This window comes from Haemaphysalis longicornis, unplaced genomic scaffold (assembly GCF_048455015.1).
Source record: "Haemaphysalis longicornis isolate Haplotype H1 unplaced genomic scaffold, Haemaphysalis longicornis Haplotype H1 scaffold_1, whole genome shotgun sequence".
Lineage (NCBI taxonomy): Eukaryota > Metazoa > Arthropoda > Arachnida > Ixodida > Ixodidae > Haemaphysalis > Haemaphysalis longicornis.
In genome coordinates, this window is record NW_027526203.1 from 167,363,955 (window position 1) to 167,378,549 (window position 14,595).

Sequence of the window (14,595 nt, forward strand, 5' to 3'; positions counted from 1 at the left end):
TCTTTAACGTGCGCCGAAATCTCGTACACACGGGCATTTTTGCTTTTCGTCTCCATCAGAAAAGCGGCCGCCGCGGCCGGAAATCGAACCCGCGACCTCGTGCTCAGCAGCACAACGCCTTAGCCACTGAGCCACCGCGGCGGGTAGTTTCGGTTCTGTTTAACACATCTATGGCTTCCGACATTATCAGTGATCACACGTTAACGATACTTAGGAATCACCATCCCAACTATTCTTATGTCGTTAGCTGGAGAAATGGGTTGCATAAACTGCCTTACACCTAGTGACCAAGTATCATTCCATGCAGTGATGAAGGACAAACCGAGGCGTTAGCAGGGGCTTAATGCTCTCTGTGCCATCGAAGATGCTGAACTGGGAGGCATTTCTCCCGCACTTGCGGAGCTCATCTGTCCTCTCCGTAGTGCCCACCAGTTATAAAAGGCACGTTCACACGAGGCGAACAGTTGGCCAATTTGGGAGAAGAAAGAAAGAAAGAAAGAAAGAAAGAAAGAGAGAGAGAGAGAGAGAGAGAGAGAGAGAGAGAGAGAGAGAGAGAGAGAGAGAGAGAGAGAGAGAGAGAGAGAGAGAGAGAGAGAGAGAGGGGGGGGGGGGGGGGGGGGGCACACGCACGCACGCTACTAGCAAAGTACTCCATACGACTACCGTATAAACCGGATTATAGGTCGACCCGGTATATAGGTCGACCCCCTACCTTGAGGTGGGAAAAAGTTGACAAAAAAAATAATTCGGCACAGAAGCACACTCACAATGTCTATACAGTGTAGACCATTTATAACGTAACCGCTTATAGTGCGGGACCGGATATAACGCGGGTTTTCGTGACCACCGGTTTGCCTCCCATAGAACTCAATGCATAAGCATACCGCTTAAGATGCGGTTGGCCAAAGCACAATACCGTTTATAGTGCGGTTTTTCGGCGGGTCTGCTCATCGACCGGCGCAGCTGGGGCATCGTTTTAGGGTAGCAGAAGAAAAAAAAGAAATGATGAAATCGGCCATCTGACGCAGCGCGCACCCCTTGCTCTCCTCTAACTTCGACACAGAAGCAAAAAATAGGCACCCTTTAGTTCGCGCGTACGTGATAACCACAGCTGCCCTTGCTTCATGCACCTCGGAAGATAGCGACCGGCTCCCCGTCCGCGCGCGGCAAGTTGTTTCTATTAATCGTGAACCGCATGGCCCATTTTCGCACACGAATTGTGCACGTCGGCGTTGCGCGTGCGTTTTTTTCATGCTCGCGTCTACAATTCCGCGCTCGCGGTGGCTTCTTCGCGTGGCAGTGGGAGGAGCCTGAAGACTTGCACCAATGGAAAGACGCGCACCTAATGGCGGGAGATTTGAAGCGCTCCGAGCCGGCTAGCCGCGCCAGAGGTGTTTAGGCTAAAGTCCCTCGATCAGATGAAGGGACATTAGTTTAGGCTTACCGCCCGCGGTATTTTTTGATGGGCGCTTTCACAAGCAGCATGGATGGCAGTTTATATTCCACTTTGCGGTCACATTATCAGCTCTTTTCTTGCATGAGCATCTTCGCTTTGCGCCTCGTGCGGCATTTCAGCGAGCGGTTGGATGTGGTCGCTGGAGCTGCCTGCACCGCTTCACGGCCAGTGCCGACGCCATGTTGCCGCCTCTTACCGCGCCGCACACATTACGTCAGTTGTATCCGCGCCGGCGTCGCCGCGCCTGCGGCTGTGCGCTGCACGTTTTCGCGAGAAATCCCTCCATGCGGTTCACGCTGTAGAACGTTGTGCAGATAAGCCACCGCTCTCCGCAAACAAGCGAGCCGCGCGAAGATTTCCACCACCAGTACGTTGCGCTGATAAGCAGCCGCCTTCGGCATCGTGAACGCAAGGTGGGGTAAAAAAAAATCCCGCTGGCCTTTCTTATCATGTCCTCCGGCATCTTCATAGACGCAAAAACGCAGCCATGGTCTTTCAAAACACAAACACAACGGAAGTTAAAGCCGCACTCGCCGTTTGTAAGACCGCGCTTTTGCAATGTGTGAGACCGGCAGCAGCGGCTGATGTTAAAAATAATACGAAATAAAGACCCTTCCTTCGTTTTTAGGCGCTGTGCGTTTGGGTGATAAAAATTTAGGATGACTTGAGAGGTACGTGGCGATTTGGTTGAATTCGCGCACGTTTTGGTTATAGTGCGGTACCGCTTATAGTGCGGATTTTCGCGGCTCCCGCGACATACGTTATAAGCGGTCTACACTGTATTTATTTTCGACGCCCGTCCGTCACTGCCACTCACTATGCCTGCCGAAGTCACTCGTCCGAGCTCTCAGAGTCGTCCACGGATGACTGCTTCGCACTGTCATCTTCCATGCCATCAGGCGCGTTGCTGATGGAGCACTTCCTGAACGCTCGTGTAACCATGTCGTCGGGCAGCGACTGCCCAGAGAAGGACACCCAGCTTGACACGGTCGCAACCGGCCCGTATAGGTCTTTTTGTTGTCGCCGGCTATCCACTCATTGTACAGTTCGCGGAGCTCGTCCGCGCATGGCCTCCGGAGCGATCGTGAGCGAAGTTCCCGGACGAAGTTCCTGGACGCCACTTTGTTCTCCAACTCGGGGTGCACCGCTTGACGTCCATGGAACGATCGGTTTCGGGGGTTGCACGCGCACAGCTTAGCTCTCTGGCTCCGCCAGTACCGCACACTTTTCTCCGAAACGCCTAACTGGCGTTGCGCCGCCAAGTTTCCATTCTGCTCGGTGACTCAATCGCCGTCAGCTTAAACGCCGCGGTGAACTGGCGTCGACTGCTGCCACTCATCTCGGAACCGAGACGTACAGAAATTTACGCACGCACGCACAATAAACGAGTAAAAGACGAAAAATTCGAGAAAAACGAAATCAAATAAAGGCCTGATGGTGCGAGAGAACAGTCTGACACGAATGGCGATGGCGACGGATTGCGCTTGCACATTGTTGCCAGACAACGATTTACATTTGGCCAATGACCGCTATATAAGACGAGGGGTGACTTTTGTGCGGATTTTTTTGGAAAAAAACTCGACCTATATTCCGGTTTATACGGTAAGCTACGCCAACATGCAGAACCGTTCGTATACTTCGCTGAGGCCTACTCCGTCATGTTGTACATTGCTGTTTACTTGTTGTTTTACAGCACTCTGAGCTGCTAAGCTGAGCATTCCTTGAATAGCACTTTGCAGTAAATATCGCCCTAGCCCCCACAAATATCTGACAACCAGCAACTGCGTTCCTTCAGCAAGAAAAGCAATCAGAAATGTGTGCTTGTGCTGGAGACCGGTCTGCTAGTTCATCCTGTGGGAAAAGTGCTTCTCGTACCTTGGTTTTACGCTTCATGATAAAAGCTATGGTTCATTTTAATTCCTTATTACCTAAATTAACTTTGCTGACTCTTCTCCTGGCTTTAATTGGCTTTAGATTTTCTACAAGCATTCCAGTTTCCATTTCGGTTTACTAGATGTAGATCTAGTAACTTCAGTGAAGCGAAGTCGTCGAAAGTCGTATATATGTTTTGCCTATACTCTAGTGGAGAGTTATTTTGACTTCATCAATCTTAATAAGCTTAATACATTCTAAAAATAAATACGCTGATGATTACTACACTCTCTAATGTGAAATTTGTGCGCAGCGCAAACTGCAGTCTTCTCGGTCACGGCGCATATCTGCTGCGTCTCGGGAAGTGATCGCATGATAAGCAAACGCATGGTGGTGCACTCTACTCTGCCGTTATCTTGCAGCACGTTGCCGCCGCCAGCCATTGTGTTGTTGTAAATCATGTTTGAACCTCCCGCGCGGATGGCACGTGGTTCGGATTAGCCACTCACGTAGTAGTAGCGTCTCCCGAAAATGTGAGGGGGATTCAGCAAGAGAGGTGGCGCCATAGCAGCACGGGCCGCCCTCCCTGTCACACCCTTGCCAGACACTCCAACAAGCGTCTCGTGCGAGCTCAGCATAGTGCCCTCCCCTCAAACCCTCGCCACATTTTCCTCCGCCATTTTCTTCCTGCCTTCGCTCGCTCGGTTACAATGCCATCATGGCGACAGCCAATGGCGGTCCTACTTTTGGTGTCACCGAATGTAAAGGCCCAGTAAGAACCCTTTCTCTTTTTAAAAATTCTTTCCTGTGCATTCACAAAACTGACTGATGTCACTTTCGTAAGCAGAAGACGTGCACTACCCATCACAAACAGCTGTGATAGCATTCATTTTTGCACGGGCCGCTGTCCCAGACACAGGGTGTTTCAAATAACATTTTAAAAGTTCTTAACAGCCGACTGTTCGAAGGAAAAAAAAATACCTCTTAGAAAAGAAAACCGTAAGCTACAATGGACCTCAGTAAGTGTGAAAGTGGGGCTGATTATATAAGTAGTTAATAACCTAAAGTTTCCTAAGTAACTTTTTAATTAGCAAAGTTTGTTCATTGGCAGTTGCAGAGAAGGCGATGCCTAGTCCGTTTTTAAAACGAAGGGCTCAAAAATGCATTTCTCTAAAACCCCTCAGCCCAGAATATCTGGTGTTTTTTTTTCCACACCAAACCAAAACTAGTGAAAACAACAAAGGTCACTTCTGACGTGTTGCAGTGACTGTGGTGGCTAATTTGAAACATATGAGCAATTTTTCCACCATGTCATCAGCTGTCGTTGCTGTGTTTGTGCTAGATTTCCAGTACATCTCGTGTGCCAATTTTCGGTTTCATGTGGTTAAAAACCAGATTTTTGCTGGCTGCAGGGTCTTAGAGAACAACTTTTTCTTCATTTTAAGAACTCGTACGGCATCATCTTCTCCATGGCTACAAACTCGCCATTGGCAGTAGGCTCCAAACTTTGCTCATTAAAAAATTAATTAGTAAATTCTAGTTAATTAAATGTCTCATTTTTGTGCTTCTTACAATTACTCCACTTCACCTGACAGGTTGCTCTTAAAGAGAACGTCTTTTTTTTCCTGAAAACAGCCGCATTTAATATTTTTGAAGGTGTTTGCTGAAACACTGTATGTATGTATATATGCATGCGCAAAGACCATAAAAAAGAGGGTGCTGCCATTACAAGAACAGATGGTACAGTTGACTCTCTACAATTTTAAGTCAGTTGTGCTGGTCCCGGCAATTTTACATGCAATTCAATGGCAGAAATTGCTCGATAATTCGAAGCTAGAATCCATAATATCGGTTAATTTGAAGTTATTTCGAATAAAAATGATCGAGGGGGCTGTCATTTTTTTATAATAATCCAAATTTTCAAGCGCAAAAACAGTGTCATGTTCTATACTGATGTTGGCACAGTCGCAACAGAGGCACTGCCCAATTGATAAAGCAGCAGGCCAGTTGAGACTCACACCAGCAGTGTACGCATCTCTCTGTTTTGAAGTCCTCAACCTTTGGCTTTGAAGTCCTCAGCAGTTTGGCTTTGATTTTACAATAAGTCTCAACTATCATGGCAACCCGTGTTGTATGGTCGGCTTGACGATGAACGTCGCCAAGTCAAGCAAAATCAAGAAGGGTTGCGGACTAATGACGATGCTGTTCCCGTACTTTTTGTTTAATTTGAAGTTTGGTTAATTTGAAGTGTTTTGCGGTCCCTGTGGACTTTGTATTTTTGTGAGTCTACTGTAGCAGGTATTTTATGTTGCGCTGCTGTTGGCCACGAAAGTTGTCTTTTGCCCAACATCTGAATGAAACACGTCTTAGATTATTAAGGGGCTCCCGGCCGCAGCGGCCGCTTTTTTGATGGAGGTGAAAAGCAAAAACGTCCATGTGTACGAGATTTCGGTGCACGTTAAAAATCCCCAGGTGGTCAGAATTAATCCGGAGCTTTTCACTACGGTGCGCCTCATCGCCTGCGTTGCGTCGGCGCGTTAAACCCTAAAAACAAGATTGTTAAGAGGCTGCAAAATGCACTGAAAGCAAAGGAGGGCAGCCAAAGCTTCAAAATCTGTTTAAAAATAATGGCTGGTACAAAATGTTCTAGCGGGAATCATGGCACACTCGTTGGTCACATCTGCATAAACGCGATTGCAGAACAATCTTTGGGAAACCTGTTCGAATTAGATTGCATATAAAAAGAAAGCTTCTAATTCCCTGTGTTATGTCGCAACGGCAAGGTGTACTTTTTATGAAAAGTGGGATGGGAAGTGCATAACTGCTTATGCGTAGCTGTATAGACCACCTCTGCTCCTTTCTTCTGGTGTAGGTGGAGTAAACGTGCAGACTACAGAGCAGGCCACCAACGGGGTCACTTATTTCCGGGCTGTGCTCAATGCCTCGCACTTGCCTCCGCAGCTGAAGCGCATGCTGCCGTTGCTGTGCGAAGTGGCCTCCAAGTGAGTTCATCGTGAATCGTGCGACGTCTTTGTGGGAGTTCCCACGGTGCGTCTGGGTTGCGATCATCGGCACAGCACCTTCTTATTGCCAGTTAGCCATTTTGATCTGCCCATGCATTGCTGCTATCTCTTGATAGTTGCGTGACAGGAAATCTTCTAGTCATTTCTGTGATCCTGGGGCTTTTTTTTTTATAATTCTGAGAGCATGGCTAAGGCAAGAATTGTGTATCTAATTGTTACAATAAATTTAGTTTTTTTTTCTTCCCTAGAATGTACGGCTGAACCTTGTAGTCAGTGTGAGTGACACAACAGGAAGTGTGCTTCCTGTGTACAGTTCGTGTATGAAAAAAACTACGCAGGGAAACAGAACGACGATGTACAAGAACTTGCAATGAGGTTTAGAATGCTTTCTGCCATCCATAACCATGCTACCGACTACAAGGAAAGATCAAAGACCAAAGGCTGCCTTAGCTCGCAGAACAAAACATGCACATTCCCTCGAAAAGGGAAGGGAGAAAAGAGAGAATAAGTCGGCTGTCGGGCCATTGGACGAAATTGACATCACGTCCAGTTTGGTTCCTGTTTGGTCTGTTTGCCATGCTGGGCTACACGCAGTTGGTGGTTCACCCAGTTTTGGGCTTTTTCTTTACCAAGAGCAACGCACCTTGCAGGCAGCTTCATTTCAGACTAATTTGGAAGGGCTGCCCAGCAGAAAGGGGCCCCATGTGACAATGGAAAAGAATACAAAAAGTAGATTCGCAACATTTCCATGGAAGAGAGAACGTAACAAGAACGGAAATACAAAGGGACTGTGTGTGGCCAAGTCTTACTATTTGCTGGAAGGGCCATTTTGAAAAATTTAATGGTAGGGTAGTCAATTTTAACCAAATTAAGGCTATGCATGTTGTGCAGAAGTGTTACTTAATACCACTAACCGAGCAGTGTGAAATCGTACTAAGTGGCACTGCTGTTCTCCTAGCATGCTGTTCATTACTTCATTTTTGTGCCATGTTGCACAAAGTGTCCATTTTTCTGACGGAGGCAACAAACGAAAACACCCTGTGTTGAGATTTCGACACGTGTTAAGATCCCCAGTTGGCCGAAATTATTCCGGAGCCCTCCACTATGGCGTGCCTCATAGACCAGGTGTAGCTCCCTCGGGTAAAACCCCCAAAATGTGAGTTTGACAGTGTCCCTGTTCCTTAGGCTTTATTTGCAACACTTCTGCTGCTAACTTTCACTTCGTTTGAGGCACACTCTTTGACCATGTAATTGCCCCTGCTATATGCAGAAAGTCGGCTGCATCCTGAATTATCAGGTACTCACGACTTTGGCAAGCTTTCGTGACACTCAGCAAGAGTGACTCAGCTTTCAGCACACGTCTCTTGTTTTCACGTTCTAGGCCTAGGGGGTCTGACGCCAGTGTGGCGTGCATGTTTTAACATTTGTGCAAAAAGTCGTGGGGCCTAACACCGGGCAAGTGCATTACCCCATGTTTGTGTGCCATCTGTTTGCGCAGCGCTACGCAATCGCAGGTTTCAGTGCTGGCCGCATGGTGGCACTACTATTGTCAGGCTGGTACATACCTGCATTTGCGTCACCAAGCAAAGAGAACATTTTCTAATTTCTACTGGTGTAATTAGTATGCTCAGATTACTCATGTAGGTGTCAGTACATGTCTCTAACACACATTTCTAGGTCAGATGCCCTCCCTAGGTCCATGATTAGTCAGCTTAGGGTCATCCAACTGTGATGGCATTGCAGACATGTGCTTGTCCCTTATTCTGAAAGCCCTGGATTTTAGCTCCCATCGACGCTCAAATTTATCCAATTTTCTTTTCAACTTGATTACTTTACTTTTATTCTCTCTGTGCCGTCGTCCATTTTGTGTGCCATGTCTTGCTTTCACAGGATGCACGATTTTGGACCTGCTGAGTCAACTAAATATTTCACTTTTTTTTTTTTTGCACTTTTCTTTCACATTGTTTTCTTGTTCACAGCGGCCGCATACCCACCAGTGCCACACATGACTGCCACGCTCTGTAACTTTGGCAGCACTGCATGGAAAGAAAATATATCAGTAGTGCCAAGATTTTCAGGAATGCTCAAAAACTGCAATTGAAGGTAGTTGGAGTGACCTCTTCAAGTTCAAATTGTAGTTAACAGCAGCAGCCTGTGCAGCCTGTACCTTCTGAATACATTCAACACGTCTACTGGTTTTTGTTGATCGGCTGACCATCATCTGCGGTCAGGCGAGGATGCATGCCCTCTTAAACGCAGAGCCCGAGCACGCTCCTTCTGCTAACAGTTCCCCTCTGTTGAACTTGTCACGAGTAGAAATCTCGGCATGTTTGAAGCAATACTCAGGGCAGGATGCATCGCAAGAGCGTCTAACAGCTGGTTTCATCTCGGGCTGCCGGCAGGTTGTCTCCTGCTTGCCTGTAAGCACCCTAGTAACTAGAGCACTGCACGGGCCCGGGCTGACCAGAAAGCCCAGGCCCGGCCCGGCCCACGGCTGGCCCAGGCCAACTTCTGGTGCAAAGGCATGGGCCTGTGCCGTTAATATTTGCGACGTGAAGTGTAGAAACGATCATTAAAAATAATTAAAAAGCCTAACTCACCGTGAAGGAAAGCAACAACACTCTCCGAGGCCTTGCGGTTCCACCTGCCCAGAGAGGCGACCGAAATGTCCTTTCAAGGCCGCCTTCACGGTGAGTTAGGCGTGCTCAGTGGGCGGACTGCTGACCACAATGTAGCCTCTACAGTGCTGCACGCTGCTTCTGAAATGAACTATATTCTCCGTCTGATTCCCCGCTGTGAAGGGTGCTCAACCAAATACAATAAACAAATTTCCTTCAGCGTCTAAACCCGGGCCCATTCATGCAAACACGGGCCCTCCCTAGGCTTAGAAATAACTGGGGCGGTCCGTGCCTGGGCTTGAGACGACGGGCCTAGGCCGGGCCCGGGCTGGCCTCACTTGTGGACGCACAGGCCTGGGCCCGGCCTGGGCCCTAAAATTAGGCTCTACTAGTACATAACACACAAAAGCAGACACCAACACTTGTTTTTGCCTCCTCCCTTGGAGTCGGAATGAAAAATTCTGTGACATTCCATGCCCTGAAAGTCATCAGCAAAAAATGTCTGTAGGAAGGATGGTGCGACAGGTTTGTCCGGCTTCGGTGAAGTGGCTGGCACCCACGTTTTGTTTATGGAATTCAATTTTTGCAGAGTGATTGTCCACTTCATTCGCCCGATGCATAAAAAACGTACCTGTTGCATACCTGCAGGATGGGCACCCAGGATAAGGACTACCGCCAGTTCTCCCAGCAAGTGGAGCTGAAGACAGGAGGTCTCCACACGTCGGTTCACATCTCACCCCACCCGACTGAGCTTGGGCGCTTTGAGCAGGTAAGGTAACGTGGTTACATAAGTGATGTGAAAGGCGTTTGGTATAGAAGCTTAACAAGTACGAGGGGCATCCGTAAGGCCATTTTGTCAGTGCTATAAATTTGGAGAAGGCGTTCACTACAGGCGCCAAATGAGTGCACGTCACTCTAGTTTTGCGGAAGAGTATAAAAATTGTGTTATTTATAATAGTGTGGACTCCTCTTGGGGCATCAAAGAAAAAAAATGGCAGTGTCCATTGGTGAAGTTGAAGCACAAGCAGTGATACGATTTCCATTGCATTTGAAGGGACACATTGCCAAGGAGATCAATGCCTAGCTGGTGATGGTGTACAGTAACTGTGCCCCAGCTTATCTGCGACCAGCTTGGCATGAATCTCTTTCGCATTGTGCCCCTTCACATGCAGCAGAAGGCGTATCATTGCTTGTGCTTTAACTTCACTGATGGGCTCTGCCATTTTTGTTTCGGTATGGGGGTCCACCTGATGCACCCTGCTGGAGCTTTACAGGTTTCATCAGGGGGCGAGTCCTCTGTCCAGTTACTGCTCCTTTTGCCGTGATGGTTTTTGTCTCTTTCAAATTATGTCACAAATGATTGGGAATAGTGCGGGTAATTCGAAGTTGACTTTTTTTAAACACAAGTTTTTCGTTTATGACTGTAATTTCCCATCGAACAAAAATTTGGTGATGGTGAAATGTTAGGTTGCCTTCTTGGTCCTTTTTAGTCCGGCTTTCTTGAATGCGATTGAATACTAGAAAAGAAGAATCTAAAAAGAACCTAAGAAGGGCAGGCTGGAAGTAAAGAAAGTAGAGAGAAAACAAAAGTTTGTTGGTTGTCAAATTCAATTTGAGACACAGCCACGGTTTAACTCTTTCGCTACCGCCGGAAAATTGACTAATTTTAGGGGTCCAAGAAAATATTTTTTTCCTGCTAAAAAATTGGTTAGGCACTAATTGCAGGAGCACAAAATGCAGATTATTTAACGGCATTTCCAATAATACCAGTTTTTTAAAGGTTTTTATATATCATAGTTGTAAAAAAAAATATCAAAACCAAAATTTTTGTCAAGTTGTCGAAAAAAATGATAAAAAAGGAGTTGTGTATATCAAACCACCGGTAGTAGAAAAAAATTAGAATATACATTTTGTAGGAAAACATTTCAAAAACACGCCCTAGAAAAAATGTCGACTTGGGCGGAACAGTTTGTCAGAAATAAAAAAAAAATGTTAGCATGCACGGTGCTCGTGTCATGCAGTGAAGCCCAACCTCCAATTCAAAATGTGCAATTTCGGGTGGTTTCCTAGAATAAATCTGGCGGTTTGTCATTATCAGAGGCACAATTTGCCCCCACATAACTTAAAAACATCTTGTCAATGGCTGACTTTGCATTTACAGCGAGCACAATATTTGGGACAAGCACGCGATGCGGAAAAAAAACATGCATGAAGTTGAAAACGGAACGCCGTGGCTGACGCTTGTTGTCGTCCACGGTCAGCTATCTCTCAAAACATAAAGCTGAGCTTTATTATCATCTTACTCGCAATTGTAGCCTTGCTCGCAAAAATGAGGTACGATGAGCTAGAATCGTGCCCTGCGATCTTTGGCCGAGTAGCAGTTGCGCGCTAAAAAAGATCAGCACAACAAGCCTCCTCTATTGCAGCGCCACCAAACATTTTTCAAATGAAACAGTACAAAAACTTATGAGAGACTCCGTCCGAATAGACAGTTCAACTAAGCAGCAACATTAGACACCCGGATATACCCTCGCATGGAAACGAAACTGGAAGGCGAACAGCTGGCAGTGTAAGGCTGGTTTGAAGCGCTGTCCTCGGCGGAACAGATATCTGGCGACTGGGTGTGACCTTTTGACTTGCATCTGAAGTTCTTATCGCAGAAATCGGGTTAGGGTGGGGGGAAATCAGGAGCGCCGTGCTTTGTTCGAAGATCAGTCGCGGACGCTTCAGTCGCCATGGCAGGTAGCCTTGAAGTTGGGTAACTGCATAGTAGCGCTAAATATGAATTTCGCGATGCAGAAACGAAACCGAAACTGTTGTAAACTGTTTGCGAATGGTCCTGGGGTAAGTAGAACTACCACAGTACTTAGAACAACGTGCGCAAAGGCAATAAAACTGCCTAAAATCATAAAGTAGCTTTGCAACCAGGCACTGCTTGACATTTTCAGCCGATTTCTGGGATTATTACTGTCAGAGCGCGAACCTGACGATTGAAAATCGTTTGCTAGTTCCCCATTCACGCCCTGACAGCAAAAAACAAGCGCTGGTGCAGAGTAATTACGAGATGCACGCATTCTTCGTTGGTAGCCGTGACGCGCGATGACCACGCCCCTATTCCACACCCAGGTGATTCAAAAGTGTGTCAAAAATCACGTTTCCGTTGCAAAAATGAAAACAAAACTGATTTTGAAAGGCATTTTCTGATCTAACTCCGAACAGCTTTACTTGTTCGAGAAACGCCTGGAATGCTATGAAAAGGCGCTCCCAAAAGTATCGATCAAATTGATCGATTTTGATAGGCGCGGTAGCGAAAGAGTTAATGTGAGGTGACTTCATTGTTATGATTTCTCGCAAAAGGAAAGTAGTGAAAATGTTGCGGGAGTTTCATGAATGAATGAATATTATGCACTTAACATTGCAAAGCTTTCCAAAGCTTCACAAGCCTGTTATTTCTACTGCGATTGATTGATTGAGGGATGGAGGGAGTGATCGATCGATTCTTAGTGCATTCTTAGTTTCAATCGTTAGATGCATTCTTCGTTTGCATTCTTAGATGCATTCTTAGTTTGCATCAATTGATCGATCGATACAAACCAAGAATGCAATCCAAGAATCAGCCAGGTGTGTAGCTTGATTGATTAATTGCAGCTACGCATCTTGCTGATTCTTGGTTTGTATTTCCATGCACTGTGCATAGAACAAGGTGTAAGAAGACATTGGGCACTGATATTCACAAGATACAGGGCACAGCATGATAACCACAAAATGGATCTTTCGGAATGACTCTTAAAAGTGTCCCCATAATTATTCCTGCTGACGCAAATCTTTCGATGAGCAAGGTTTTATTATGGCTGTATTGCGTGACTTTCTTGCAGGGTGTGCTGTTATCATCACATTGCTTGGAAGCCAACACGGAGGCCATGTTCTCTCTCTGGAAGGAGCTTTTCCTTAGGCAAGTGTCTTGCACTTCTTCTTATGTCCTCACTGGTTGGGTGAGGTGAGACTATGGTTTGAGGCTTTGCCAAGGGTCATTTCATGTCAGGCTCTTCAAATGAAGTTAAGAACTCTGGCCCTGTTACTGAAGCAGCCCCCTAGGATGGAGTTTGACCTGTAGGGAAGTACATAAGAAACACAATAAAGGCCTGCTTATAATACAGACCTCTGTATCATACGAGAGGAGATTTGGGGTCAGTTTGAAGAAAAAAAAAAGGGAAGTTTCATCAGTGCACACTGGGAGTCAAATTTGGTTGTGGCCTGCGAGGCGTTAAAATTTTAGTGACTCTACAGTGGAACCTTTATTCTAAGTCCCCTGTTTAAGGAACTGCCCGCATTTTATGATTCAGCTCAACCCCATCAAATTCCCTCTTGAAGCGATGTATTTGAAGTCCAGATCATATGGTGCATAACCACATGCATCCCGGTTTTATGAACGGTTGCAAGGGATGCTCGCAGCTGAATAACATTGAGCAGATGACAAAAAAAACTCTAGCCCCGAGTTGCGTGGCGTCGGGGCACCATTCCATCGTTCGTTATCATTACCATGTCTTTAAAGGAGCCATGAAGAGAAAACACAAGTTTGGTTCATTCGAAAGATTGCCTCGTTAGAACCATAACGCCACCACTTATAACGCAAACTTCGCTCAAATAAGCTACATAATTAGGAAAAACGGGAATGGTCATGCGACCCACCAGCTCATTTCCCGCAACAGAACCTATGCCGTCACATGGGCTAAGCTCTGCGATTGGCGGAGGCCGGCAAAAGCAAACGCATGTTAGGCAGGGCTTACAGTTTGCATAACGAGCTAAATGCCCGTGAAACATACTGCACATTCTTTTTATGACAAAGAACGGTGGAGTAAACGGTTGAAGTTCCGAACGAACACGCAAGCGTGTGCGCCAATGCGTACGAAACAACAGCCTGGCCGAGCTCGACATCTCGCCGTCGCGCAGACGAATTTTCGGGTTCGAGGCGCTCTGACCTTGGAGGAAAAATGCCGTAAACACCGCGCATTGACGCTCGTATCTTTCTGGTCGAAGCAGAGAGCTCGCGCGAACGGCTTTCCATACACGACACCGGCCAACTGGCATAAGCGATACTGCTACTGAAGTTGAACTATTATTAACCGTAATAAAAATACGGCACATACGTACCAGTCTGTATTCGTCCGTGGCGACGGCGCTGACGAGGCAGCGGTGCCGACGGCAGGGCGTTCGTCTGTTGTGGCTATCGCGGAATGGTCGCTTTCCCGTCCACCGCGTATCCCACAACTCTTGCCGCTCGTGCACTTAGAAGCGTTGAGCGTTCAAGTGGTGTGAGGTTGTTAAATGCAAGCCCGAGCTCCTCGGCGAGAGTTTTGTTCTCCGGATCAGGCGATTCCATGACTAGGGCTGCGGGTGCACTAGGTTTTACTAGCATTTTTAAAATGGCCGCCGTCTCGGTCGACTCCCGCGTGTGGGTGCTATATGGAGTCGACATACTAAGTATCTGTTTCATGGACCGGCCCGTGTGACACCATTGCTCACGTCACCAAATGTGCAATTTTAGCGGGAGATTTAAAATTTTGGCTTAAATTGCCTTATTTCTCAGTGAATAAAGCATCATTTGCTTCCGGGAAAGCGCTTGGGG

The 14,595-nt window shown here is 46.8% G+C and overlaps 1 protein-coding gene across 2 annotated transcripts in view; it reads left to right on the top strand.

The window, feature by feature from the left end:
• The window catches only part of LOC144139134 (presequence protease, mitochondrial), a 124,496-nt gene that overhangs the window by 51,721 nt on the left and 58,180 nt on the right, over positions 1–14,595 (top strand). For both annotated transcript variants that reach the window (XM_077671589.1, XM_077671593.1), the window contains 3 exons: positions 6,201–6,330; positions 9,618–9,738; positions 12,845–12,921. In XM_077671589.1, coding sequence (XP_077527715.1) covers positions 6,201–6,330; positions 9,618–9,738; positions 12,845–12,921 — 328 coding nt within the window. The remainder of the gene's footprint in view (positions 1–6,200; positions 6,331–9,617; positions 9,739–12,844; positions 12,922–14,595) is intronic.